Below are 27,816 nucleotides of genomic sequence, written 5' to 3' on the forward strand. Positions count from 1 at the left end.
GTCCAGCTCACCACCATCCACAAAAACTCACAATTTGCCCAGAATACTGTATCAGTGAATGATAAAAATGGAAAACTGGTGTCTTTTTAATAGGAACACTAAAACTTATGAGAAAACTACACCCCCAGGGTTAAGAAGAAATCCTGGAGAATGGAAGGCGAGTTGCTTTTAAACCTACTTCGCCGGGGAATCAGATCACTTTTCATTTTCTTGAGGATTTATGCCCGTGAGCCTCTCGCAAATAAAAACTGAGCTTGCAACTACTCTTCAGGCCTGATACACAAGCAGACACATACGTAATCATTCCTTCCAATTTCCTTAAGACTCACAATGCTGTAATGATACTGGAAAAACAATACCAAATAACCACACAGATCATACCCAAATTGTGACTGACAAGGAATTGGGTCACTGGTACTGACACCGTCAACTGATTAAGCATCTATTTTGCAAAGGGCCCTACTTCTTTAAAGGAGAGAATGTGATGATGGAAGTTGCATGTCGGGTGAGCGTGCCATTTGTGTCATCAGCGATGGATCATACAAGCACCACACTTTGCTACTGGTGGACAAAGTTTATGTTCTGCCGACACACCGCAAGAAAACAAACAACTTGAAACAGGGTTCATTAGTTGTTTTGAAGCACAACCCTTTCGAGCATGAGCAAAAGTCTTACTGTAACCATGACGGAAAAGCTCACACAGTGCTGAGGAAGTAATAACTTAAGCCAAAGCTGCAATATATTGTAACTCTAACCAGGTGCTTTTTGTACATAAACCTAACCAGACCTCAATTTGAGCGTTCACACATCATATAACATAATCATTTCCAAAGGCTCTTTTAATATATGTACTCGTTACCTGCACGTCATGTCTTGAAGGGAACTATCACATCCAAAACTGACCCTTTGAAGGGTCCCAGCAGCTAATGAGCTCCACTTGTATTTTACTGATCAAGTGTTCATTTATGATGAGTTGGGAATGAGAAGGTGTTGAATAATAAGCAAGAAAGTCATCTTTCAAAATAATGAAACAATGACAAAAAGACCTGCAATCTGAGTGAAGGAGAGATTTTTATTACATCTACATTATCTCTACTATCACCTGATCTAAATTTCATTTTGAAGCAATGTAAGTTCAAATTAATATAAAAATGAAATGTTAATGGGAATAGCAAGGACATTTATCAAGAAAGAAAAGAAAGAGGGATCTTGGGGAGACCGGTCTGGTGCTCACACTCTGCTTCTGACACCATGGATAGAGTAGTGTTGCTTTGAAACACATGATCCAGCTTTTTACTCCACTCAAATAACACTGCGTTTATGAAATGTAAACATTGACAGTTCACCAGGCCAGCCTGATCCCATGAACCAGACTTCTAAGATGTACAGTTCACAATCCAGGGTAGTTTGGAACATCATAGCCCAATAACTACCAACGCAATCCCAGGTCGAACTGGCTGCGCTTTGGAATCCGCTGAATAATGACTCCTTGCAAAAATATGTTTATCTAATTGAGATAACAAATGCATGTTTATTGACGACCCAATTCAAGGCTAATGCTGGATGGAAATGGTGTGGGACAATGCAGGGCATGTAAGACAAGCTAAAATATGTTCAGAGATGAGATGGTCTGAATGAAAAACTGATACTTGGAGAAAAATAAGACGTTTTTCCAGTTATGGCACATCCTAAAGTATATGTATGTTGTCTATACAAAAAATGTTGGATGAAAGTACAAAGAAACAAAAACATCCCTTTTCATTAAAATGTTCCAATGTAGGTAAGTGTTGAACAAGAAAAGCCTGCTGATTTGAGACAGAAAATTGGTGCACGAATTCCTGTCTTGTCCTCATTACAATACAGTCTCATGCAACAATAAGATGTCAATAATACAAAGGACAACCGCCCGTTTGTGACAGGACCATCACTGACCACCTGCTTCGCCACATGTCACAAGCACTGAGTAGGCATGGTCTCTTCTGAAAATTAGTGAGATAATACATGTACGCCTCTCTGTCCAGGCTGCTCAGAACAATTTCACTAGATGAACAGCCATGCACCCATTTTTATACTGCTTATCCTTATTAAGGTCACGAGTAGACTGGACCCTCTGGTCTGGTAGGCAGCCAATCACAGGATACATACAGACAAACAGCCTTTGACACTCACATTCATGTTAACACCTATGGACAATTTAGCGTTTTTGGGGATGTGGGAAGATTTGTGCTCCGAAACCCACATAAGCACAGGCAGAACATGCATCTCCACACTTAGGGCGGAGCTAAGATTTGAACCACGCACCTCAGAATTGTGAGGCAATTGTGCTGATAATGAAGTTGCCAACTTGCATCTTAATCCCTCCAACAACGAGTTGAGCGATTAAGATTTTTTGTACTCAATGGTAAGGTGATGATCGTCGAGTCGACTACGACTAATTACGGTTCTTCTTTACCTCTCTCACCAAGGCTCTTCTCCCCCAATTGCTCAGTTTGGCCAGACGACCAGCTCTAGGAAGGGTTCTGATCGTCCCAAACGTCTTCCATTTCAGGATTATGTAGGCCACTGAGCTCTTAGGAACCTTAAGTGCAGCAGAATGTTTTTTAACCTTGGCCATATCTGTGCCTCTGAGCTCTTCAGGCAGTTCCTTTGACCTCATGATTCTCATTTGCTCTGACATACACTATGAGCTGTAAGGTCTTATATAGACAGGTGTGTGGGTTTCCTAATCAAGTCCAATATAATCAAACACAGCTGGACTCCAATGCAGGTGTAGAACCATTTTAAGGATGATCAGAACAAATGGACAGCACCCGAGTTAAATATGAGTGTCACAGCAAAGGGTCTGAATACTTATGGCTGTGTGATAGTTCACCTTTTTAATAAATCAGCAAACATTTCAACAATTAACACTTATGGCTGTGTGTACATTAATGAGGGGAAAAAATTAATGATTTTAACAAATGGCTGCAATATAACAAAGAGTGAAATATTTAAGGGGTCTGAATACTTTTCGTACTGTATGCCCGACAGTTTGTCATACCCTGAAGGTGTCTGTGATTTTTAATTGGCTGCGTGAGTTAGGGCATGGGGCCAGTGGAAGGAGAAAGAGCATTGCAAGCGTGCCCATCTGTGGGGTGACTGCTGACGGTTGAGAGGAACGTCAGTTGGATGTTTTTTTTGGGGTTTTTTTTGGCGACATTAATCGTTGTTTTTTACAATAAAGAAGTTATTGATCAACTACTACAGTTCTGCCTTTTCAGTATTACAGGAGGCTGTTTGGTGAATTTGCTGACGGCGGACATGCTAATTTAAGACTGCTCCTCAGCTAGCAATAGTGGATGCTTTTTCAGATGGGTGTGCATAGCACTTGTGCTTTTGTTATATCTGGAAATCCATTTGCATATTTAGCAAGTGGCCATGCTACTGGTCCTTCAGTAAAACATTGCCACACATTTGAGGCACTGGTGCTACTTTGCTGCGTAACCCATAATCTTCATTGCGGAGTGGTAAAGTCGACTAGTGGAATAGTCGACTGATCAGTTCAACCCCTACCTCCTGCGGCCGGTTTATCACAGCCTCCATCAGGAATGATCTATGATATGGGTAAGTACATATTTGATTCCGTTTCTCTCTTATTATTTTGTAGTTGACTTATAAATGTTAAGAATGTTAAACATGGTAAAAAATTAGTATGTAGCAATGTAACGAAAGCATGCCACAACATGTTGATCATTATGAATGTACTGAATGAACTGTACGTCTTTGCATGGCCTTCAGAAACAGTGTCTCGCTTTGTTCTGTAACATCGAGAAAACCTAAGAAATGTCAAAACAGTAAACATAAGGTGTGCCTTCCTCAGGCACTACCCTTGAATTTTTTTTTCTGTACACAGCACTCTGGGCCACCTCAAACAGCCAATGGCTCCAAATGCTGTCAAAATAGAATGGGCTCCATTTAAAGAGTCGGAGGGACAACAAGGAGAGATTTAATACTGTACCTCTTTTCTTTTGTTTTCTGCTACAGAATGAAACATTTTTTTTGCTCTCCTCAGTTTGAATGTACATATTCTTTGATACCATAACATTTTAAAAAAATGGTTTTTACATGTGAGATACAGCATACAATGGAATTAATAATTAAAATGATGATCCAAATATGACTTTAGTGGTCTTTTTCTAGTCAGTTACATCACTTAAGTGAATCTGTGCATTATGTACATATGTAACCTTTTGGCCTTTGGATGCAGGTATGCTGATTGTCACTCAGGAGGAATCCTTCTCTGCAGCGACATTCATAACTGCCCATCATGTTGACACAGATCTGCTGGCATCCAGCCGTTTCCTTCTGAACACTCGTCTACATCTGCATAGAGAGACATACAAGACAATTAATACTATTACTTCAGGACAGAACAAAACTTACGTGGACTGCTTCTGCCAGAGTCTGGCAAACTAGCTGTAAACCACAATCATAATAAGCAAGTCTTTGAACAGAGAGTTCTAATAAGAACCAGATGAGTATCGTTTTTTAAGCGTCTACAGTCATTCTGCGAGGCCTTGGGTATTGTAGACAGAGCTATGCTTTGAGTTAAATGCTAATATTAGTGCAAGTACAAGCCGTAATATGTTTACCACACACTTACATTAAGATCTTCGCATGCACTAAAGTACCTCTGAGGTTAATGTGAATGTCATCATTAGCGGGTCGTAACTTCTTCCACACCAAACTCATTCAAACATGCCTTTTATAGACTGCTTTGTACTCTTGGACAATGTTTTCAATCTTTATTGAGCAAGGCACCCATTCTGCATGACAAAAATCTCACGGCAAACAACCCAAACAAAAATGTCACAAAAAAGGATGAATACTTTAAAAATGATGATCTTGTCTCAATTTACTCACAATCACAAATTAACTCGGTGTGAAATCTGAGCCTGTTTAATAGAACACAAAGCTGATATACTCGCAGAAAGCCATGACTTATTCTGTTGCAAGAATGGAACCGGGTGGTTTTAATAGAAGAGCATTTACAGTAATAGTTCTGCTTGCCACTACAGTACATGACATTGGCCTTGATAAATGAACAAATATATATCCGTTAAAAATAAATAATACATCTCAGAAACAAATAATTGAAATTGAAGTCAGGCTGAAACTAAACTGTTCAAACAAAGTTGGAAGAATAAAATAATTCAATAACATAAATAACATTCAGAGGGAACGAGGAGTCTATCCCAACCCCTGATCGATTAAACATCCATCCACCAATTCTCTGTACCACCTATCCTCACTAGAGTCGTCGTGAATGTGCTGGAGCCTATACCATCTGACTTTGGGCAAGTGGTGTGGTACACTTTGAACTGGCTGCCAGCTAATTGCAAGGTACATAAAGACAAACAACCATTCACTCTCACATTCACACCTACGAACAATTTAGATGCTTCAATTAACCTAACATCCATGTTTTTGGAATGTGGGAGGAAACGGGAGTACCCACAGAAAATCCATGCAAGCACGGGCAGAACATGCAAACTCCACAGAGGAAGCCCGGATTTGAACTAATGACCTCTAATTAACTGTGAGTCGGACGTGCTAACCAGTCGGATCACCGGGCCACCTCGATAGAACATGATGAAGTTTCACAAATGTTCTCTCTGAGGCTAGTTTAACGGTGTGTTAAACGAGTCGAAACAGTAAGAAAGCCACTGGGTGGAATCTTAACAAAATAAAACATAATGGCATGCGCGACGACAAACTTATTGCTATTGACCACGAAACTCATTATTATAAGTGACAAAGGTCTAGCAAAAAAAGATGACCAGACCATGCTCTTCACTGGAGCTGTTAATTCAGTTTGACAAAAATTGTATTGAATGTTTATATAAATATTGTTAAATATATTGTCATGCCAAAAGGGCCTGTCTTAATCTGTCTGCAGAGGCCATGACTTCACTAATCGGTATCTGACGTAGCAGCATACCATAGTTGCATAGAAACTCCCAACTTAAGCATGCCTAACCCATAAAATTGCACATGCAGCACAAACCCCTGGCATGCGAGAAACCTAATCCACCTGGGCCAGAGTACCTGCTGATGACGAGTGTCTGTCAGCCCTGCGGCTGAGGAATGCAGTTGGAAGGGAGGAAGCAGGAGTTGAGGAGGAAGGTGACTGGGTGGTGGTGGGGGGGGGGTGACTTGAATGGTGGCGTGGTTGTTGGAGGGTGACAAGCAACCAAGTTAATGCACCTCAAATGCACACAGAGGCAGGGCCTTTTCAAAGGTATCGCCTCTGGCTTGGCTCTCCCACAAGACAAGGAACAGCGGCAACCACAATTGAGACTTCCACTGACAATAAATAACACACTCCTCTGTGCTCTGCGCAGATGGGACAAAAACATGTCACTCAATATCAAAACTTTTACGCTGTTCCACTTTCTTGTTGCTTTTCTTGGTCCAAAGCACTGTGCATGAGTGCACTTTGGCTCTTGAGGTAACACTTAATTTTTCTCTCTTCCCCTGGAGACCCGGGCTCTATCACTATCGACCACACTGGAACCTTATCCACCCCACTGCTCGATGCATCAATAATCTGCTGTGTATACAAGGCTGTTTTTTTAATAAACAGTCATGCGAAACTAAATTACTGTCTATTTGTCCAGTCTGAGAAGGCCTCTAGGTTAAGTTTCCTTTCTGGGGAATTCTCAGCCCGGCAGAGTTACAAATTAAAATTTACTGCGTCGTCTTCTTTCTTCCTCACAGAAATCCAGAGACAGATGCACAGACAGCCGTGAGCTCTAAATGGCACCTGACAAGACAGCACCCTCAGGGACTTGACAAGTCAGTCAGTGAGTGGCAGGTCACACTCTTGAACCCAGTCTGCTGTCCTATTCTTACATTCCGGCATCAGCTAGGGTGCTGCAAACCACATATGCCAAAGAGCTAGGTTTTCATTGATTTACCATGCAGTTTGCCTAGCTGTTGACCACAGGAAGTTGGCAACAACAAAGAGCTGGTTGAAACAGAAAAGTTGGTCTTATGCATGCACAAACCCAAATGTCCCTAATGCAGGCACAACATGCCTGTGAGATAGGCAAACTGCTTCAGAAGTCCTGCGGGAATTATTTTTCCATAATCTCAGTGCATCAATGAAGGTTTCATTTCCTGATTCCTTCATGCCTCCAAATGAGGCGTCGGCTGTCAGTAGATCTCTCCTGTTTAAAATAGCTCCCATAATTGCCTGTGTTGTGTGCTGGGCACGGCTGGCGTCCAAAGCAAATATTTCCAAGCGGAAAGGGTTTCTGGCATGGCTTGGAGAAGTGCTCATGTTATTTGGTCTTAAAACATTTTTTTTAAAATTCTCCTGAGGACAGAAAAAATGTCTTAATCAAGTTTAAAGAGCTGCCTTAGTTCTGAAAAATGAGACACGTCGCTGCTTTATCCCTGATTCACTCCAGGAGACGAAGGGTAAAGGAAGGTTCAAACACAGCGAGATTAAGAGATTGGTTATGTTTGCGGAGGCCATGTCCGCTGGTTTCGCAGATAGCCTTGACTGTATATATAACATTTGGCCTTGCGCAGAGATTTACAGCCATGTAAACATGGCGGTTGCCTTACTGAAAATCCTGAATCTGTCGTTTGCTTTTATTTTCTTGAGGTTGAGCGATGTCAGTGACAGTTATTACTGACTGATTTTACAGTGTGAGTGAAAAACAACTGCCGTCTGTCATCAGAGCTGTCTATGTATGCATCCTGCTGCTTGGCTTCTGTGTGGCGCAGACAGGACTGTCTCTGTGGTCTAGACAGACCAGAGACAAGGAGGTGAGTGGACGGACACTGGGCTCTTTGGGTACTTCATTTACAGGAGCCAAACACCCTCTAACAAGGCAGCAAATCAGACCCATGTGCAGTAACGGGCAAGAGGAAAGCTGGGGGGTGGGGTAAGGCTTCGCAGGGCTGCAGGGGCTAATTGCCGCTTTAGTTTGTGAATCTGCTGTATTTTAGCTTGGTGTCAGTCAGGAAAAGGTGACAAGTAGATGGCAAGCTCCTATTAAAACAACATTTCTTATTTTCAACAGGCTTTGAACAGGATTTCCTATTTTCTTATGTTCCCTTTCGAGTTCAGTGACACAGCACATTTCTTCAGACACTTGATTAAATACCCGCAGGACCGGGTGTGAACCCAGCCGGAGAGGACAGCAGAGTGCAAACACACATCTTGTCTTCCAAATGTCAGCTGAGCCTAAATAAAATGTTGCAGCAGATTTTGACCTATGCACTCTATTCCCGGTTTCCATCTGTTAAATATTGAACCTAATTGCAGCTATTAAAGTTATTTTATGACTTGCTTTTACAACAATTTTACATCCCAATTTCAACAAAACAATATTTGAATAAAAACGGCCTCTCGTTTATCTGCTACCTGTGTTTTTTGAAAATGTTTAAAATCTCAAAGTGTAAGAGTGTGAGAATCTGGTCTGAATCGCCTTATCTGGATCTGTAAATGTTAAATAAATACGTAAATGACACTTCAATTCCCAAATCCAATATTGTAGTGTGGAAACATTAAGAAGACCATTTTGTGTAAGGGAGGTAGGACAAGCAGTTGCACACATCCATGTCATGGATGGACATGTTTGCCGTCTGTCATGTAAATGCCGGATATGACCCTCTCTTCAAACATTTTTGCAGTTTCATGTAGAGGCATGTTTTGATTGTATGGTCATCTGTACACCGAATCTGTAAAGAAAAAAAGAAAAAAACGGAAAAGACATTTGCTCCTCAGCATCGTACTCTGCTTGTCAGTAACGGAAAGGTTCTAGTACATTTTTGAAAAGCGCAAGCTGTAAATTTCCCAACATCCCACGCTTTTTTAAAAAATTATTATTAAAGGAGACATAGTCACTGATGGTGTAGTGGTACTCTCGACTGACTTTGGTGTAGGCAGCGTGGGTTCAGTTCCCACTCAGTGACGTTGTGAATGTGAGTGCGAATGGTTGTCCGTGTCTATATGTGCCCTGCGACTGACTGGCGACCAGTTCAGGGTGTAGTCCGCCTTTCGCCCGAAGTCAGCTGGGATAGGGTCCAGCGTCCCGCGACCCTAACCAGGATAAGCGGTGTTGGAAATGAAAATAAAGGAGAGATACTGAGAATTTTCTTTTCTTCTCTTAACACTTGTGTGACAAAATCTTGTCAAAATATCCCAATTTTTAAGGGGTGGTGCTGTCATTAAAATGAGCGAATTCTCACCAATCCACTCTACTGTAGAACTTAATGTCCAGTATGGATTTCGTTACCATGACAACCAAGGGTTGCCAAAGGGTGTGCAACCAAATATTGAGGATGGGTGCCAATAATGCTGCACATGCTGTTTTCTGTTTTTTTCTTTGAAATTAAAATATATAATATGTAGTTGTTTAATATTGGACTATACCAGAAATTTACGTGGTTGTTTAATATTGCATTTGATGGTTGGGTAGGCACTTCAGAGACCCAATTATTTGTAGACATGCAGTTAAAAAGTAAATATGTCCTTTTTAACTGAATGAATGTCTGAGGTCACCTGGAGGTCATTGATTTTTTTTTTTGTACTGAAAATCTCATCCCTTAGTCTTTCTATTCAGGCGTAGCTAGAAATCACACATACAGAATATTCATATATGGAATGAGCTAAAATCATGTAAAATAGTATTTTTCTGAAACTCCAAAACAAGTCTGGAAGTATTTAAGAAACATAAACCCAGAATAGGTTTCTTGGTGGACAACCAAGGAGACAAGAGGCCCTCGGACTGACGTCTGATGGTTACCAGGCTGCAACCATCAGACCGTTTACGTCGCTAAACCCTGTCTTTCCTCTAAAGCATTTCTGCCAATAGGTTCAGCTGGAATTGTTCATTTCATTGTGGAAGGAAATGAAAAACACCAAGAAAAGAGAGAATGTTTGTTGATTTCGTCCTCAGGAGCACCAATTTAAAATCTGTTCCTTAAATCATCGCTATGCCTCCTCGCCTATGAACTATGAAGACTTTTGTCCAAACCAAATCGGTGTGTGTCACAAAAAAGCAGTGTGAGAAGCAGGGTAGCTGCATGTGTAGCGGTGGAGTGAGGAGGAGTTTTGCTTAGCCTTGTTATTGCCTGTGGTTTCCTGGACTCTGGATATGATGTCATAGGGGTAACAGGATCATTGTTGCCTTTATGCTAGCAGGGGTTAAAGGTGGTGGACAAATATGCCTTTTGTATTCACTTGTTGGCTTGAATGGGTGTGTCAGCAGATCATGGCAAAGATTTGCATCTCCATAGCAACAGGGATACCCTCTTGAAGTTGTGCCTTAAACTGATGATGTACTTATCATGAGGCATTGTCAGCCTCGCGGATCTATGGCTATGACAAGTGGACAAGCATTAATGTGCATTATAAGCCCCCATAATATTCAGAACAAACAGCAGACTGTTCAAATGGAGAACGTAAGGGACCAAAATCCTCATATTTTGGAAGAGACAACCAAAAACTCTCAACTTAAAAATTCCCCATTTAAAGTGAAAATGAATAACTCGTATATTTGAGAGACCACAGAATACAGTGTAGTATAGAAAATGAGGCTTCAAAATCATGAAAAATCAAACCATTGTGCTCTCGCAAACGTTGTGGGCGTGTCCTCTGAATGTGCTGAAACCACACCCTTGTCAACTGTCAATCAAATACGATGACATCTAGCATCTTTCTTGACCGCACATTCCTACATGCTTGAGCCATGAAACTATATCCGCTTAAAGCCTGCGGTGGTTGGAATATATCCCAACGGGTCGTCACGGGGCTTTCCACGCTACGACGAGAAGCGCCAGCCACCAGTTGGCTCGCAAGCTAATCGGGGCTCCTCTCAGCCAACGGACGGGCAGCAGGCTCACCCACAGTCTCACCTCCTCGCTTGGTATTGTGTCCGTGTGCGTGTCCACATAATAGAGAAAAATCAGGGAAAGTCAACTGTGTATTAAACACCGTGGCACACTTTATTCAGCCTGTGGGTCACACGACATTTGAGCAAATACTTTCTCATAGTTATAAACCCACAATACTTTGGGTTCAAACATAATACAGTAGCCTGAATAACACAAAGTACATAACATGGAACTTAAATAACAACACCAAGCTGTTCTGTAGCTTACGATATTAAGGGAGTGTGTTTTTTTTAGGTTTAGGGATCGTTCACAAACTAACTGCACACTCTAGTTAGGATTGCCACCTGTCCCATAAAATACGGAATTGACCCTTATGTGGCCATTAAATGTCACGTCCTGTATTACGATTTGTTCCGTATTTTGATTTATGTCCAATACAAATGTCCGTCACACACTAATCTGTCAATAATGAGCAAAATAAAAAACTACTACTCAGGACAGCGAGATACGCAGGACTCCCGCTCCGCTCTCGTGTGTATGCCTGGAGAGTAGAGACATGCCACACAGCGCTGCTCACACATCCGGTTTTTAAAAATGTCCAGTGCACCCGGTGAAGTGCATGGGGGGGGGGGGGGCCAGGCATACACACGGCCCCAGGCATACACACGGAGGGAGGCATCAAAATGGGCATTTGGTGGGCATCGATCGCCATCCCCCCTTGACGATCAGTTTTCATGGGCACAAGAGTACGATCAGCAAACCCCCCTCCACCCTCCTGTTGACGATCCGCTTTCGGGGGCATAAAAGTTAAATTGTAGATTGTCATCAGACGACTTTCATCCGGAGAGAAACACTGTAGACATGTAAGAACGGTGTCACAGCCATCCATTTTCCATACAGCTTATCCTCGCTAGGGATAAGCTGGTGCTGGAGCCTATTTGGACGAGAGGCGGGGTACACCCTGAACTGGTCGCCAGACCATCACAGTTTTTCTTTATTCAATCATCTCCTGATGCTGATACCGTATGACACATTAAAGTGTGTTATGATTGATGCCGATTCCGAGACATCGGTGTCTACTGACAATGATTACTGGGCGCAAATCTGCAGAAATGCATTTTCAATGAAAAAAAATTTCATTTACAACTAATTGAGTTCAAAGTACACCATAGATCACACATTACACAATATACTGTAGTATGCATAAAATGAGCTATTCAAAATTAAACATATGCACTCATTGTACTGAAAAAGCTCCAGACACTTATTTTCATGCTCTTTGGCATTGTACACCTGTACAGCGCTTCTGGTCACAGGTTACATAGAAACGTTCCTCACTTTTGAACTGTAGGATTCCGATTTCTCCAAATCTTTGTCTGCTGGGTGATTTAAAAGGTATAGATCTTCCAAGTAAACATGCTCAACCAATATTTCCAGCAATCGCTAAAAAAAAAACAATATTGTTAAACTGGAAAGATAAACAAGCTATCAACATTAACCAATGGCAAAATCTTGTCATAGAGTATAAAACACTAGAAAATATATTTGCTAAACGTAAAAACCAAATGGATAACTAAGAAAAACTGGTCACCTTTCATTAAAATGGTGAACCTTGAAGCTTGATTCTTCTTTGCCTGGGAAAGAATGTCATACAGAAATGTAATGAAATGTAATGTGAACAAATCAAGACTCCTGTGTACGCTATAGGGTAACTTACATGTACAGTTACTTAAACCCCTATCCTTCAGGCTTTGGATCTGTGGTTTGGGCCTATGGGGATGCTTGGCCTGTTTCCCCCTCCTCCTCTTGGGTTGGGTTTTGTCCGTGTTGCCCTCCTGGGAGAGGCGGTCCCAAGGGCTGCCTTGGACCCCTGGGTGCCGGGGGGGTGCCCGCTGTCCGCACTCCGCGGGCCTAATCAGGGTACCTGGGGACTGGGGACCGTGCTGCTGCGCTCTGGGCCTGAATCCTCCTCTTCCCTCTATCCGGGACGCTCCGCCCTGGATGTCGCTCCTCTCTCGCACAGGATGCGTGGGGTCCCCGGCTGACTTGGACCCTACGGTAAAGTGTCAGCGCATCCAGCCTTCCATGCCCTGTTCTGGTCGCTGGGGGATGGTTGGTGGTGGGTGGCAGATTAGCTGTAGGGTGGGGAAGGGCTGCCTCCCTCACCAGCTGGTCGGGCCGGGTCAGGCCCACAAGTGTCTAGCCTCTTACTTCACACACTCTTCACATTTTTATTACACACACTGTACATATTTCACACATTGGGCACATTCACATCTCATTCAGGGTCCCCTGGGGGACTGGCACGAATCATTATGGGGCGGACGCTGGGCCGGGTACTGGTACATCTGTGTTGGTCTCCAGTCTGATTGACCCCCTTTTCTCTGCCCATGCGGTTCTCCAGTTTTAATGCATCATTCACCCATCAGTGTGGGGAGGGCAGTGTCGGGCTGGGGAGGACACTCGGCCTGCTCTCTAGCCCGCCATGCCTTTCCCCCGCGGATTTTTAATGCACCACATACATTTGCACATCTTTGGGGAGCTGGTGGGCCAGGCTGGGGGTGACGGTTGCACGTCATCATTGCCCCGTGACTGTCTTGCCTATCCCCCACCAGTCTCCCCAATTTTAATGCACGACACCCCACCACACACAATCACGGTACAGGGATAATGGTTGCAAGTTGGGGACCTATTCACATTTCTATTGGCTTGACTCCTGGGTCCTGCACCCCCCGCACCCCCACCCTCTTTCATTTCCCCTCCCCTGGCACCCTCACCAGTCATTTCTCGTGACGGGCGTTAAACATGGGCTCCCTTTTGGCGGGCTGTGACCCTTTTCAGGTGGCAGCTGGCTCCTGCGTTGGGCCCTGGCTGGGGCCCCCATGCTCTGCGGGGTTGGTGGGGGCGGTGGGGCGTGCTGGGTGGGGGGTGATAGGGGATTGGGCGTGGGGGGCGGTGGTCCAGTACCCTTGCCCCTACCTTTGGGCCTGGTCAGGGCGCTTCGGTTGGGCTGGGCAACCGCCCTTGGTTCTGGGGAGTGGGTGGCGTCGCCCTGGCTGGGTCCCCCATGGGATGGGCTTGCTGGCTTGGCCCCCCCTCCCTGGCGAGTGGAGGGGGCTCTGCCCACCCTTTCTCAATGTGCCGGCTCAGCAACTCCGTACACCAGTTAACTAACGTGCATGTGATAAGGTGTTCATTCACTCTATAATTTCCATAGACACAATATAGACTTTAATTACTTGTGCTGAGACCACTAAAAATAACACAGCTCATATTAAGATATCAACTCACACATTCAAGTGTTTAGACACTACAAAAAGCATCCATCGGCACCACTCATCAGTTGCACTGCCTTGCTCATTTCCCACATCCTGTCCTGTCTTGCCCTTTTCTGTCCTCTCTTATCTTGTTCTACTAGTTAGTTGTTGCATGTCCTCATGGGGTGTCGTCACAGGGTGTGTCACCCCCCCCCAATTTCCACTTGGTTGGCTTTTTGCCAGTCAATCTCTGTGGAAACTTGGCACAACTTCATCCATTTTAACTGGTAAATGTAAGGAAAATACATTGATACAATTTGAATAACAGTTTGACAAGGATCCCTTCCAAGTCAAAATTCATCCATCTATCTATTTTACATACCACTTAACCTCATGGTGAGCACATCCTAGCTGACGGTGAGAGGCGGGGTATACTTTGGACTGGTCACCAGCCAATCTCAGGGCATATAGAGAGAAACAGACAAACAACTGTTCACACTCATACCTAAGGACACTTTAGAGTCTTCAATTAACCTAACATGCATGTTTTTGGAATGTGGAAGGACGCTGGAGTACCTGGAGAGAACATGCAAAACTCCGCATGAGAGGGGTTGAGCTGGGATTCAAACCCCAAACCTCAGACCTGTGAAACAGATGTGCTAACCACTCGTCGACCGTGCTGCCCAGGTCAAAATCATCAACCACTAAAGTACACATACTGTACATGATCAGCGGCTGAATATGATAACAAACACGCTTGAAGGAATTGCATTTAAAACTGCAACTGGAACACTCTTTAATACCTCATTGGACAACCTGGACAACAATAACATCTATCTGAAACTTTTAATTTGATTTGCAACTTTGGATTACATGATTTGGGATTCAGGTTAATCAGGTGACAGGTAAGATTTCCTTCATTTCCATAAAATATATCTAGAGGCATTCTCAGTGTTGCAACACAATACAATTCCGACTTTTATAATACGATTAATTGGCAAAAATCTAATCACTTGGCAGGGTTAATTAATGCAACCTTCTCAAAGCTGCTACTTGAAAGCTGTTAATGCATCAAAGCTGTAATGACATTGCTTTTGTGTATAGATCATGTTATGACTTTGGGGAGGTTAAAGTAAAAGGCCATTAATTTCCCTGTAGATTGCAAAGGGAATTGGGCTCTACTCAATCAATACAAACCAAATCAGTGTAAGTCAACGGGAATCAAAGGAACATGGCCCACGGATGGACCCCCAAGTTGGTTCTTTGATGACAGGGAGCAATCTTTCTTTTGACAAAGCAGAGAAGCATGAATACAAGTAAAGAATGTGGTGACAAAAGGCCTATCTTTTAGAGCATGCTTGTCAAACATCTCCAATCTGTATTTCGAACCTGCCTTTGTTTTGGGCAGTGAGTCACACTCTGCGTGTGATTGTGTGACATTAAAAAAATAATAATAATAATAAATAAGAAATGGTAACCAAAAACACAGATAAATGCATAAAATATACATTTATTTTCATTTTTGGTTCAAATGTATTATTGCCTTTTGACCTTCAACATAGTTGTGAGATTATATGTTTTTGGGTGGAAAAGGTATTTGCACAAATGTTTATGATAGAGGTGACAAGTGAATCTAACAAACAGCAATGATAATGACATATATTGGGTTTCCAAAAGGACCTCAACCAATATGCATAGGTCATAAGTGGGGACGGCGGTGCGACAGTGGGGAACTAATAGACTTCCTGCATCTGGTTTTCATTGTAAAGGGGATGTGTGTTTTGGATTAAATTGACATTGATTCCTCTGTTTTCCCTAAGACTCTAAAATCCTTTATAGCTCGGCCATGTGGTAATTAACTACCATCCGTCCCTCACCTCCACCAGCAAATAGCCAGGATGGTTATAAAAGATGTAATCAGGATCTTGAATGCCACATTGCCTCTTATTTGTGTGTGAGGTTTGAGTGGATACAAAAGCTTACTGTGGGCTAAATTATAGAGTGAGTGACATCTCACTCCACGTAGAGAAGCAGTGTGCTGTGATATTGCATTGCTTCCACCTTGCTTACTTCCTGACATCTTTGTGAGGCTTGGGGCAGACAGCAGAGAGCTCAGAAACCACAACGTCCCTGTTGAGGCACACAAGGCAGCGTTCTGCTTCATGCTCCGCCGCCTTCTGCCACCGCCCAATGCCATTATGCCGCCAACACATGCAATTACAAGGAGTCATGTGGCACGTGCCATGGTATGAAAAAAAAAATGCAATGGAGATGCACGCGGAAACTGTTCCTGGGCTGACAGTAACACAGAGCAGCCTGAGAAGACTAAAATTGGAAGTTATGGGCGTGACTACGAGTTCCACATATCATACAATAAAACTTACAAAGAATCACCTTAAAGATCTAAGATTCTGAACTCAACGTGAACTTTTTAGGATCAAGAGGACGTCATCTGGTCTTTAAGGTCTCTGATGGTCTGACCTTGTCTGGGAACCAGCTGCTTAGGTTCTCCACTCCAGGGCCAAGAGGGACTAATCTTTTCTTTGAGGCCAAAAAGAAGCTTAAACCTAAAAGAGGAACTTGGAGCCTTAGCGTGATACTTTAGTTTTACCTCTTACTTTCTTCTTGGGTTTATGCTGAGGGTTATTGCCTTAGAATTCTCTAGAATGAGTAATTTTAAGTCCTTTATGTCTCAAGGCAATAGATGAACTTGGCAGCTACATATACACCAACCATTATGACCACTTGCACAACATATCATTCATGATATTGTCCAAGTGGTTGCCCTGCGATTGGCTGACACCCATTTCAGGGTGGTACCCTGCTTCTCACCCAAAGTCAGCTGGGATAGGCTCCAGCTCACCCGTGACCATAATGAGCACAAGCGCTTTAGAAAATGGATCGATGGATGTCCAAGAGGTCAGACATCCAATACCGAAGCTGTTTGAAATATCCTACCTTGATAAAGATAATAATGTTAATTTCTTTATTGACAATGTTGATATTTAACATATAACAAAATGTTTGTTATTGGGGTGTTAGTTTGCAGTGGTGTGGAACTACACAACATTATAATGCGAGCTGTGTTTTTGTTAAATTACTTACACGGGCTAGTCAAAAATATTATGCAAACTATAACGACAAAATATTAATTAATACCGCTTTGAGAGTGTCAATCAAAGTTGAAGCATTAAGCCTGGCCTCTGATACACACAGCAGTTCCATCGTAGGAAGGAAGGAAGCTAAAGTTAAAAGCTGTCTGAATTTGATGGCGCCTGATTTACATGCGCAAACTATATCAAAATGACTGACTGATAAAACTGTTTGATGTAACCATCATACAACCATTTCTTGCAATTACACACCTGCACGCAAGTCAGGAGCTGATCCTCAGTACATCAAATGATCCACTCACAACTGGATGCAGTTTCTAAATGGCTTGGAAAATAGCCCTGCACTGGAGATCCAAGTGAGATACCACAAGAAGGGAACGAGTGAGGGTAAGCAAAGAAGGAAAAGACAATGAGTAGACGTCATGAATTAAAGAAAACCATGAGGGTCTCTCACAGTGAGAGCTGGTTAGCCCCACTGAAGAGGTACTCAATAGATTTCTTTTGTAGAGGGTGGAGCATAGGGCAAGGAAGAACCCGTTGAAGTTCTTCTCCCAACGCCAGTGAGGTTTGTATGCGATGTGAGATGTCCTTTATTTCACGGTGTGATGCATGAATCCGAATGACACAATTCAGGCATTTGCAGGATGTGGTTAAAAATGACTAATTTGGTACCATTCTGGTTTACTACCAAACCAAGGAGAAGCAGGTGCTTTTCATTAAAGGGTACCTTAATCCTGGAATTACTGCACTTCAACTAAATTGATGATTGATGAGGTTCATATGACTGTGCCACGCTGTGTGCCCACAGATAAAAGCCGGCTCACCATGAATAAAGGCTAAGTGGCTTTGCCTTAATGTGAGCTCTAGTGTATCTACTACCTGGTTACTTTTCCCTCACCAAAGCGAAAAGTGTAGGCTAAGGCTAAAAGCATGAATAAGATGGAGTTCTCAAGTGCACTAGGATGTAATAAAAAGATGTAGGTCAGGTGGCTAGCCCAAAGCAGCAGTGATGTCTATGTTGAGTAAAATAAAACATTATTTAATAGACTTTTAAGACATTTTCAGTAAGTCTAATTTACACCGCACGAGTGAAATATTAAACCATGGGAAAGTACATTGGGCCAGTGGCTCACTCAGAGCTTGAAGCTCAGGGTCAAGCACTTCATAAATTCACTCTCTTTTTGTCAGGCTAATTAAAAAGAGAAGTCCTTTTTTTTTCTTTACATGAAACGACACTAGAAGACTACATGCTCTGTGAAATTAAGAATTTTCTAATATCTCATGCAAGCAGTCAAATAAGAGTTCATTCAGCCCAAGGGCATATACAGTATTACAATTTGTGATATGACATTAATTCAATTCAGTTCAATTCAATTTTATTTATATTGCGTCAAATCACAACAATGGTTGTCCTTATACACTTTATACATGGAGCAGGTCTAAGACCACACTCCTCACTCATTAAAAGACCAACTGACCCCCAAGAGATGTGAAGCAATTAATATATGCATCCACATGGGTTAGTGTTCTCTCCTGACAAAAGATTAATATCAAAGGTGGAGCACTCAAGTCACGTGATTTAAATTAGGTCAGACTCGAGTCGCCAATTTTAGGACTTGATTTGCTCAGCTAAAATTTATCAGAGACTCAATTAGACATCGACTTGACTAGTCATTCTGTTCATTTCGTCTTATTTACCTTCCGACTTCTCCCGTCAAGGGTCACCACAGCATGTCATCCTTTTCCATGTAAACCTATTTCCTGCATCATGCCCTCATGTCTTCCCTCACTACATCCATCAACCTTCTCTTTGGTCTTCCTCTCGCTCTCTTGGCTGACAGCTCCATCCTCATCATACTTCTACCAATAAACTCACTCTCTCTCCTCTGGATGTGTCCAAAACATCAAAGTCTGCTCTCTCTAACTTTTGTCTCAAAAACATCTAACCTTGGCTGTCTCTTTGATGACCTCATTTCTAATCCTATCCAATCTGGTCACTCCAAGAGTGAACCTAAACATCTTCATTTGTGCCACCACCAGCTCTGCTTCCCGTTGTCTCTTCAGTGCCATTGTCTCTTATCCGTAAATCATGGCTGGCCTCACCACTGACTTGTAAACGTTGCCCTTCATCCGAGCAGAGACTCTTCTGTCACATAACACACCTGACATCTTCCTCCACCCATTCCAACATGCATGGACCTGTTTCTGCACTTCCTTACCACACTCACCATTGCTATGTACTGTTGACCCCCGGTATTTCAAGTTCTCCACCCTTGCTATCTCTTCTCCCTGTAGCCTCACTCTTGCCCCTCTCATTCACGAGCATTCGGTATATTCTTATTTCAGCTAATCAACATTCATCTCCTTTTCAGTGCATGCATCCACGTAACTGTTCCTCCACCTGCTCCTTGCTTTCATTGCAGATCACAATGTCATCTGCGAACATCATGGTCCACGGGGTTTCCAGTATAACTTTATATGCCATCACCACTGCAAACAGGAAGGGGCTGAGGGCTGATCCCTGATGCAGTCCCACCTCCACCTTAAATTCCTCTGTCACACCTACAGCGCACCTCAACACTGTTCTGCTGCCCTCATACATGTCCTGTATTATTCTAACATATTTCTCTGCCACTCCAGACGTCCGCATGCAGTACCAAAGTTCTTCTCTGGGTACTCTGTCATAGGCTTTCTCTAGCTCTACAAAGACACAATGTAGCTCCTTCTGACCTTCTCTGTACTTTTCCATCAACATCCTCAAGGCAAATAATGCATCTGTGGTACTCTTTCAAGGCATGAAACCATACTGTTGCTCGCAAATACTCACTTCTGTCCTGAGTCTAGCCTCCACTACTTTCCCATAACGTCATTGAGTGGCTCATCAACTTTATTCCTCTATAGATCCCACAGCTTTGCACCCTTGTTCTTAACAATGTGCACCAGCACACTTTTCCCCCATTCCTCAGGCATCTTCTCACCCGCTAGAATTCTGTTGAAAAATTTGGTCAAAAACTCCACAGCCACCTCTCTAGATGCTTCCATAACTCGAAAGATATGTCATCAGTACCATCTGTCTTTCTAATTTTTATCCTCTTTTAGTGCCTTTGTAACTTCCCCCTTCCTAATCATACTACTTCCTGGTCCACCACACTTGCCTCTTCTACTCTTTCTTTCTAATGTTTCTCATTCATCAGCTCCTCGACGTATTCTTTCCGTCTATCCAGCACGCCACTGGCACCAGTCAACACATTTCCATCTTTATCCATAATCACCCTAACATGCTCTGTCTGGCCAATCTGTATAGCTCTTTCTCTCCTTCTTTCGTGTCCAACCTGGCATACATGTCATCATATGCCTCTTGTTTGGCCTTTGCCACCTCTACCTTAGCCCTACGTCGCAGCTCAATGCATCTCCTCAGTCCTCTCAGTATCCCATTTCTTCTTCGCTAACCTCTTGTTACTCCTGTACTTTGAGGTTCCACCACCAAGTCTCCGTATCCCCTTTCCTACCAGAGGGCACACCAAGTATGCTCCTGCCTATGCCTCTGATCTTCTTGGCTGTAGTGGTCCAGTCTTCTGGAAGGTCCTCCTACCCACCGAGAGCCTTTCTCACCTCTTCTCGAAAAGCCGCACAGCACTTCCTTTCTCAGGTTCCACCACATGATTCTATGCTCTGCCTTTGTCTTCTTAATCTTCCTCCCCACCACCAGCGTCATGTAACGCACCACCATCCTATGCTGTCTAGCTACACTCTCCCCTACCAGTACCTTACAGTCAGTAATCTTCAAATTACATCGTCTGCACAAGATGTAATCCACCTGCATGTTTCTACCTCCGCTCTTGTAGGTCATCCTATTTTCCTGCCTTTTCTGGAAGAACGTGTTCACTACAGTTATTTCCATCCTTTTTGCAAAGTCTACCACCATCTGTCCCTTCAAGTTCCTTTCCTGGATGCCGAAGTTACCCATCACTTCTTCATCACCCCTGTTTCCTTCACCAACATGTCCATTACAATCTGCACCAATCACGACTCTCTCTCTGTCTGGGATGGTCTCAACTCCTTCGTCACAACTGGATGCAGAATTTCTCTTTCATCTCTTGGTCACATCCTACCTGTGGGCCATAGCCACTAATTACATTGAAAATAACACCCTCAAGTTTCAGCCTCGGCGGCACGGTGGCCGACTGGTTAGAGCGTCAGCCTCACAGTTCTGAGGACCCGGGTTCAATCCCCGGCCCCACCTGTGTGGAGTTTGCATGTTCTCCCCGTGCCTGCGTGGGTTTTCTCCGGGCACTCCGGTTTCCTCCCACATCCCAAAAAAATTCGTTAATTGGAGACTCTAAATTGCCCGTAGGCATGACTGTGAGTGCGAATGGTTGTTTGGTTCTATGTGCCCTGTGATTGGCTGGCAACCAGTTCAGGGTGTACCAAGCCTCCTGTCCGATGACAGCTGGGATAGGCTCCAGCACGCCCGCGACCCTAGTGAAGAGAAGCAGCTCAGAAAATGGATGGATGGAAGTTTCAGCCTCATCCCTCAATCTGACACTCGTTTCACCTCCAAGACATTCTTAGCTAACTCTTCCTTTAAAATAACCCCTACTCCATTTATCTTCTAATCTACACCATGGTAAAATAATTTGAACCCTGCCCCTAAGCTTCTACCCTTACTGCCTTTCCAACTGCTCTCCTGGACACACAATATAATCAACCTTTCTCTTAATCATCAAGTCAACCAACTCCTGAGCTTTTCCTGTCATAGTCCCAACATTCAAAGTCCCACCATTCAGTTCTAAGCTATGTACTTTCCTCTTCTCTTGCTGCCCAAGAACCCGCTTTCCACCTCTCCTTTGTCTTCGACCCACAGCGGCTGAATTACCACTGACACCCTGCGCCGGTGGCAGACGTTGTTAACCTGGGGCACGAAAGATCTGGTATGTTATTCTTTGGATGAACGCTCATATTTGTTTGGCCAAGTTTTAAGCCGGATGCCCTTCTTGACGCAACCCTCTGCATTTATCCGGACTTGGGACCTGCCTCCAGTTTGCACTGGCTTCATATAGTGGGAGATTTTTTTAAAGACCACATCAGAACAATACAGACAGTCCAAGAGAAACAGATAAGAGAGGACAGAAAAGGGCAGGACAGGATGTGGGAAAATGAGCAAGGCAGTGCTACTGTTGAGTGTTGCGGTGGGATTCTTTTTTAGTGTCTAAACCCCTGTAAGAACCTGTGAGTTGATATGTTAATATAACCTGTGTTGTTATAAGTGATTCCAGCACAAGTAATTAAAGTCTATAGTGTTTCTATCGAACTTATTAATGAATGAACACCATATCACATGCATGTTAGTCAACTGGTGTACGGAATTGTTTAGCCGGCACATCGAGGAAGGGTGAGCCAGTCCCCCACGCATGGGCGGGGGGGTCAGCGAGCCCGTCCAGCAGGGGAGCCAACCAGGGGTACGCCACAGATCACCCAGGAACCAGGGAGGTCCCAAGCCTGACTGAAGCACCCCAACCAGTCCCAAAGGGAGGGGCATGGGCACCGGACCACCGCACCGTTCTATATCTCTCAGGGTACAGCAGTGTTTAAGGATGTTTGTAAGCGTTACTTTAAATTGCTATTAAAGTGTTTTGGGATCATAGTATGTGGGACAATTATGGTTTGAACTATTAATGTAGGCAATTCTCACTTTTTGAAATCACTTTTAGGGAAGTGTCAATTATTCGCAGAAATTCGCTATTCGTGGTTGGGCTCTGACCCTGTTCATTTTTTTTTAACATGGTGACCACAGCATATGAAATCTAACCTAATGACAAAAAGGATAATTGTCATGTTTCACTATACTGTAAACTGAGTCAGTGGTTCTAAATGAAGTACCCAACTGAGTGACTGAATTAAATTCAAGAGGACAAAATAGAGAAGGTAGATTTTGTTCACATTTTAATTTTTTTTTTTAAAGGTGACTACATTTTTGTGTCATGTATAATCACTACTATTCCCTTTGATTCTCCATTCGCCAGATTATACATATAATTATATTTGATCAACAGAAAATTTATACATACATGTATACATCATTTTATCTCTTCTGTGTCTATTCTACATATGAATCTGTTTAATGATCTTCTCTGAAGAACCTTAGTAGCTGTCACTTTACCTCAAAGTGCATAGTATAGTTTGTTTAGCCTTTGAAATGCAACTTTAAAATGATTCGGTTATTTTTTATTTTATTTTTTATTTTTCATATTCTGTTTTCATTCAATTAAGTTTTATAATGTGTAAATATACTTTTTACTTTTATAAAAAAAGTGAAAAAAATATTTTAATGATCACTCGTGACCAAACGAGATTTAATGACTTGGCTTGTGACTTGCTTAATCCAAGACGATGTGATTCAACTTGCTTAAAATTTATTGGGGACTTGAGTTCTGCCACAGTAACTTGGGACATGCTTGAAACTTGAAGGCTATAAATTGAGACTTACTTGTGACTAGCACATAACTTACTCCCACCTCTGATTAATACTGTATATAACAAGCTTTTCTCACATAACTACAAAAGACACAATTCACCCTGTGAAAGTACAGAGCAAATAATTAGAAAAAAAATAAATGCACGCATACACCCTGGTTTGTACACTCACACGCACCCACAAATCACACACTCACCTAGACAATTGTGCCCGTCATGTGCCAAGCGGAAGCCATCATAGCATGTGCACCTGTAATTTCCTGGGATGTTGATGCACTCATGGACACAGCCACCGTTGTATTCGGTTGCACACTCGTCGACATCTGCAAAAAAACAAAACAAATAATAATAATAAGATATGAAATCAGGCACCTTAAATGCTCAAACCTGTCATGTTGCATTAGTAACTGGATAATTTGGTAGGAGGAGTGATGGCTTGAGAATAATGCCCGCTAAATATATATAATTATTGCATCTTTACCAAGGCAGCATTGAAACAAGTTAGTCGATTTTATCAAAGAAATTACCCCAGTTTAATGTATTTTCTGTATTCTTCTTTCAATCATGATAACAGGGTTCGAAAGTAGCCTCGTACCAAACATACAGACCCTTTCCAAAAAAAATTTAACACCATGGAAAAGTGTATTAATTTCCATAATTCCATTCAAAAAGTTAAACTTTCATAGATTATATAGATTCAGGGCAACAAAACAATTTCAAGTATTTGTTTATTTTTACATAATTTGGGCTTCCAGTTCATAAAACCCACGAAATCAGGAATTCAAAAAATTTTAATACTGTGAAGATTACTGTGACATTCTCAGTTTTTGCAGAAAAAAGAAATGTTAGTGTCGCATTAAATCAACCAGAATATGGTACTTTCAAAACTATATGCTTAATCTTCAATACTTGGTTGGGAATCCCATTGCTTTAATCACTGCCTCGATGCACCGTAGTATTGAAGCAATCAGCCTGTGGCATTGCTTGAGAGTTATGGAAACCCAGATTTCTTCTTTGTTTTTGGGTCTGGGGCCCCTCATTTGCCTCTTGATAATACCCCATAGATTCATCATCATCATCTTCAAAACCACATCCCACACCCCCGATCCCTCAAATCCCCTTACTCTTTACTTGAGTAGTTTTTTCATTGAGTACTTTCTTACTCAAGTAAATATTTGGATGACTACTTTTTACTTTTGAGTCATATTATTCCAAAGTAACAGTACTCTTACTCGAGTACAATATTTGGCTACTCTACCCACCTCTGCTAGTGAGCTACTTTTAGAACAGGCCTGCGGGCTACACATGGGGTCCTTGGGGGCTACCTGGTGCCCGCAGGCACCACGTTGGTGACCCCTGTTCAGAAATTCAGTCTGACGCTCTTACTCTGCTCTGGTAGTACAGTGTTCAGAGCACCAGCGAACATTTCTGAGTGTAGAGAGTACGCTTGGAGTGTATTTCCGAACATACCATTGGTTTCTTTAATTTCATTGGACGACGTACCTTTAATGTCCAATTAGATCATGGTGGGCGTAGATTAACCTGGAATGTTCTGGAAAGACCAATCCAATCAATTTCCATTTTGCACTGTGGCTCTAAGCCGGGAAGCAAGCTAATGCCGAAGAACCAATTCTCGTAAAAATACAACAAGCGGATGCAGTCTCCTGGTTTGTTTTGGACTATTTGTAACCCATTTGAAAATTTGATGTATTTTTTTTTGTTGTGGAATGTTCAGAGGAATGTTTTGTGCACTAAAGAAAAATGCTAATTGCGATTTGCTATGTAGCATGCTAATGATGCTAGCATTTTGTTGGCCTCTTGTATGCCAAGTATAGAGGTTTAAATACAATTCAAAACTAAATAAACTTTTTAAAGTACAGCGGAGTATGGATACACTATTTGGACCCTGCTGTGGATACAAAGTCGTCTCCCTCATCTGGTTTGTGCTTTGGCTAAGCTGCTTTGGTGAGAGACCTGCATGGAGGCAGTGGACGCTTCTCTTTCCCCCAGCAGTCTCTATCGACTGAACTGGGGATTTGTTAGTACCATTCTAACACAGTTTCCCATGCATTTTATTTTGTGCTTGCATTGCAAGTGAAGCAGCCCATTTTGTTTTTTGAGGACACAACTCACCCAGGCAACATCAGATGAAACAACACTGAACTAAAATTTAAGGGGAGATACCTAAATTGAGTCTGTGAATACCAAATCCTATATGTTGTTGAATTTTATTTATTTTTTTGTTCTACTAAAACATATATTCTTGCATTTGAATTTACTGATTGTGTCTTTCATCATTAAAAAGGTGACTTCAACAATAAATAATAATAATGCATACCACTTACATAGCGCTTTTCAAGGCATCCAGATTCTTTACAATAACAAACAAGGTTTTTAAGATTTGGGATTTATAAAGCAATTTATCTATACATTTCCTGCTTATTGGAGGCCCCGTAATTTGTAATTTACTTCAAAATGTTGGGATTACTCTTTTGTTGAATCTCCTGTTTACCAAGTTGATTTACAGTATAAGTACCCAGGACCACATTTACTACCACCACATTAACGAGAGTGTTAATACATGAACTGCATAGGATGGGCGTTATTATAGCATAAGCATATAGATCATTGTTCTTAATATCATATATGTATTGTCTGTTCATACACAGACTCCCTGAGCTGTTTTGACAAGCAACATGGCACGTACCCGAGTGGTGGCAAGCGACATGACGTGCGAACATGGCGGCAGATTCCATAGATTCTGATATGAGGAGGAGGATAGCAGAATGGGTAAATGTTTCTGGACAATTGTGATATTGCTGTAGCGCATAATTCTGTCTGGTAAAGTAAGCTGTAGACTTACATACTGTTGTTGATATTGTATAGGTAGAACCTAACTCCCTTTTCTGAAGCCACCAGCACAATTACAGCGCAAGAACAACACACCAGGACCCACAGTTAATTCAACTTGTAAGTACTGATAACTAATGACTATGATAACTAAAGTATTTTGAACTTAACAGAATACCATACAGCACAACTAAACAGCAATCACAATGGGCCATATTCTCCCATATGCCTAAATCAAAAAATGCGCGCAGCTCTGCGTTTTTCTGTCTGTTTGCAAATCATGTTCAACCTATAGTAAATTGAACACACTACAAAGACAAGATATTTAATGTTCAAACTGATAAACTTTATTGATTTTAGCAAATAATCATTAACTTAGAATTTTTTGGCTGCAACACGTTCCAAAAAAGCTGGGACAGGTGGCAAAAAAGACTGAGAAAGTTGAGGAATCAGAATCATCTTTATTTGCCAAGTATGTCCAAAAAAACCCCAAAGAATTTGTCTCCGGTAGTTGGAGCCGCTCTCGTACGACAACAGACAGTCAATTGACAGAGAACACTTTTGAGACATAAAGACTTTGACAAAAAAACAGTCACTGAGCAATAAAGGGTTAATAGTTATCTGGTAATGCTGGTACATTTTTTTTTTTTTTTTTTGACAATTGTGCAAAAGATGCAGAGTCCTCTAGCAGTTCGAATGACTAATATTGCAATAGTCCGGTGCAATGACCATTGTGCAAAGGGCGCCGAGACTTCAAGGAGTGTATGCAGTTTAAAGTGACGAGTAGCGCGATAATCTGGGACAATGTTGATTGTGCAAATGTTGGAGATACTCCTCAATCAGTGTGCAAATGGAGCAGATGCTACTCTGGCATGAGTGGCCAGTATTGGTCAAAAACAGATATGAAAATAACTGTTTGGAACATCCCACAGGTGAACAGGCTAATTGGGAACAGGTGGGTGCCATGATTGGGTATAAAAGGAGCTTCCCTGAATCGCTCAGTCATTCAATTGCAAAGATGGGGCGAGGTTCACCTCTTTGTGAACAAGTGTGTGAGAAAATAGTCGAACACTTTAAGGACAATGTTCCTCAACGTACAATTGCAAGGAATTTAGGGATTTCATCATCTACGGTCCATAATATCATCAAAAGGTTCAGAGAATCTGGAGAAATCACTGCATGTAAGCGGCAAGGCTGACCTTCGATCCCTCAGGCGGCACTGCATCAAA

The 27,816-nt window shown here is 42.3% G+C and overlaps 1 protein-coding gene across 1 annotated transcript in view; it reads right to left on the minus strand.

Annotated features, from left to right (window-relative positions):
• LOC133409579 (signal peptide, CUB and EGF-like domain-containing protein 3) overlaps positions 1 to 27,816 on the minus strand; it is a 138,141-nt gene that overhangs the window by 63,877 nt on the left and 46,448 nt on the right. The window contains 3 exon segments of the mRNA XM_061689797.1: positions 4,227 to 4,332; positions 4,334 to 4,362; positions 23,935 to 24,060. Coding sequence (XP_061545781.1) covers positions 4,227 to 4,332; positions 4,334 to 4,362; positions 23,935 to 24,060 — 261 coding nt within the window.

Source organism: Phycodurus eques, chromosome 1 (genome assembly GCF_024500275.1).
Source record: "Phycodurus eques isolate BA_2022a chromosome 1, UOR_Pequ_1.1, whole genome shotgun sequence".
NCBI classification, from domain to species: Eukaryota; Metazoa; Chordata; class Actinopteri; order Syngnathiformes; family Syngnathidae; genus Phycodurus; species Phycodurus eques.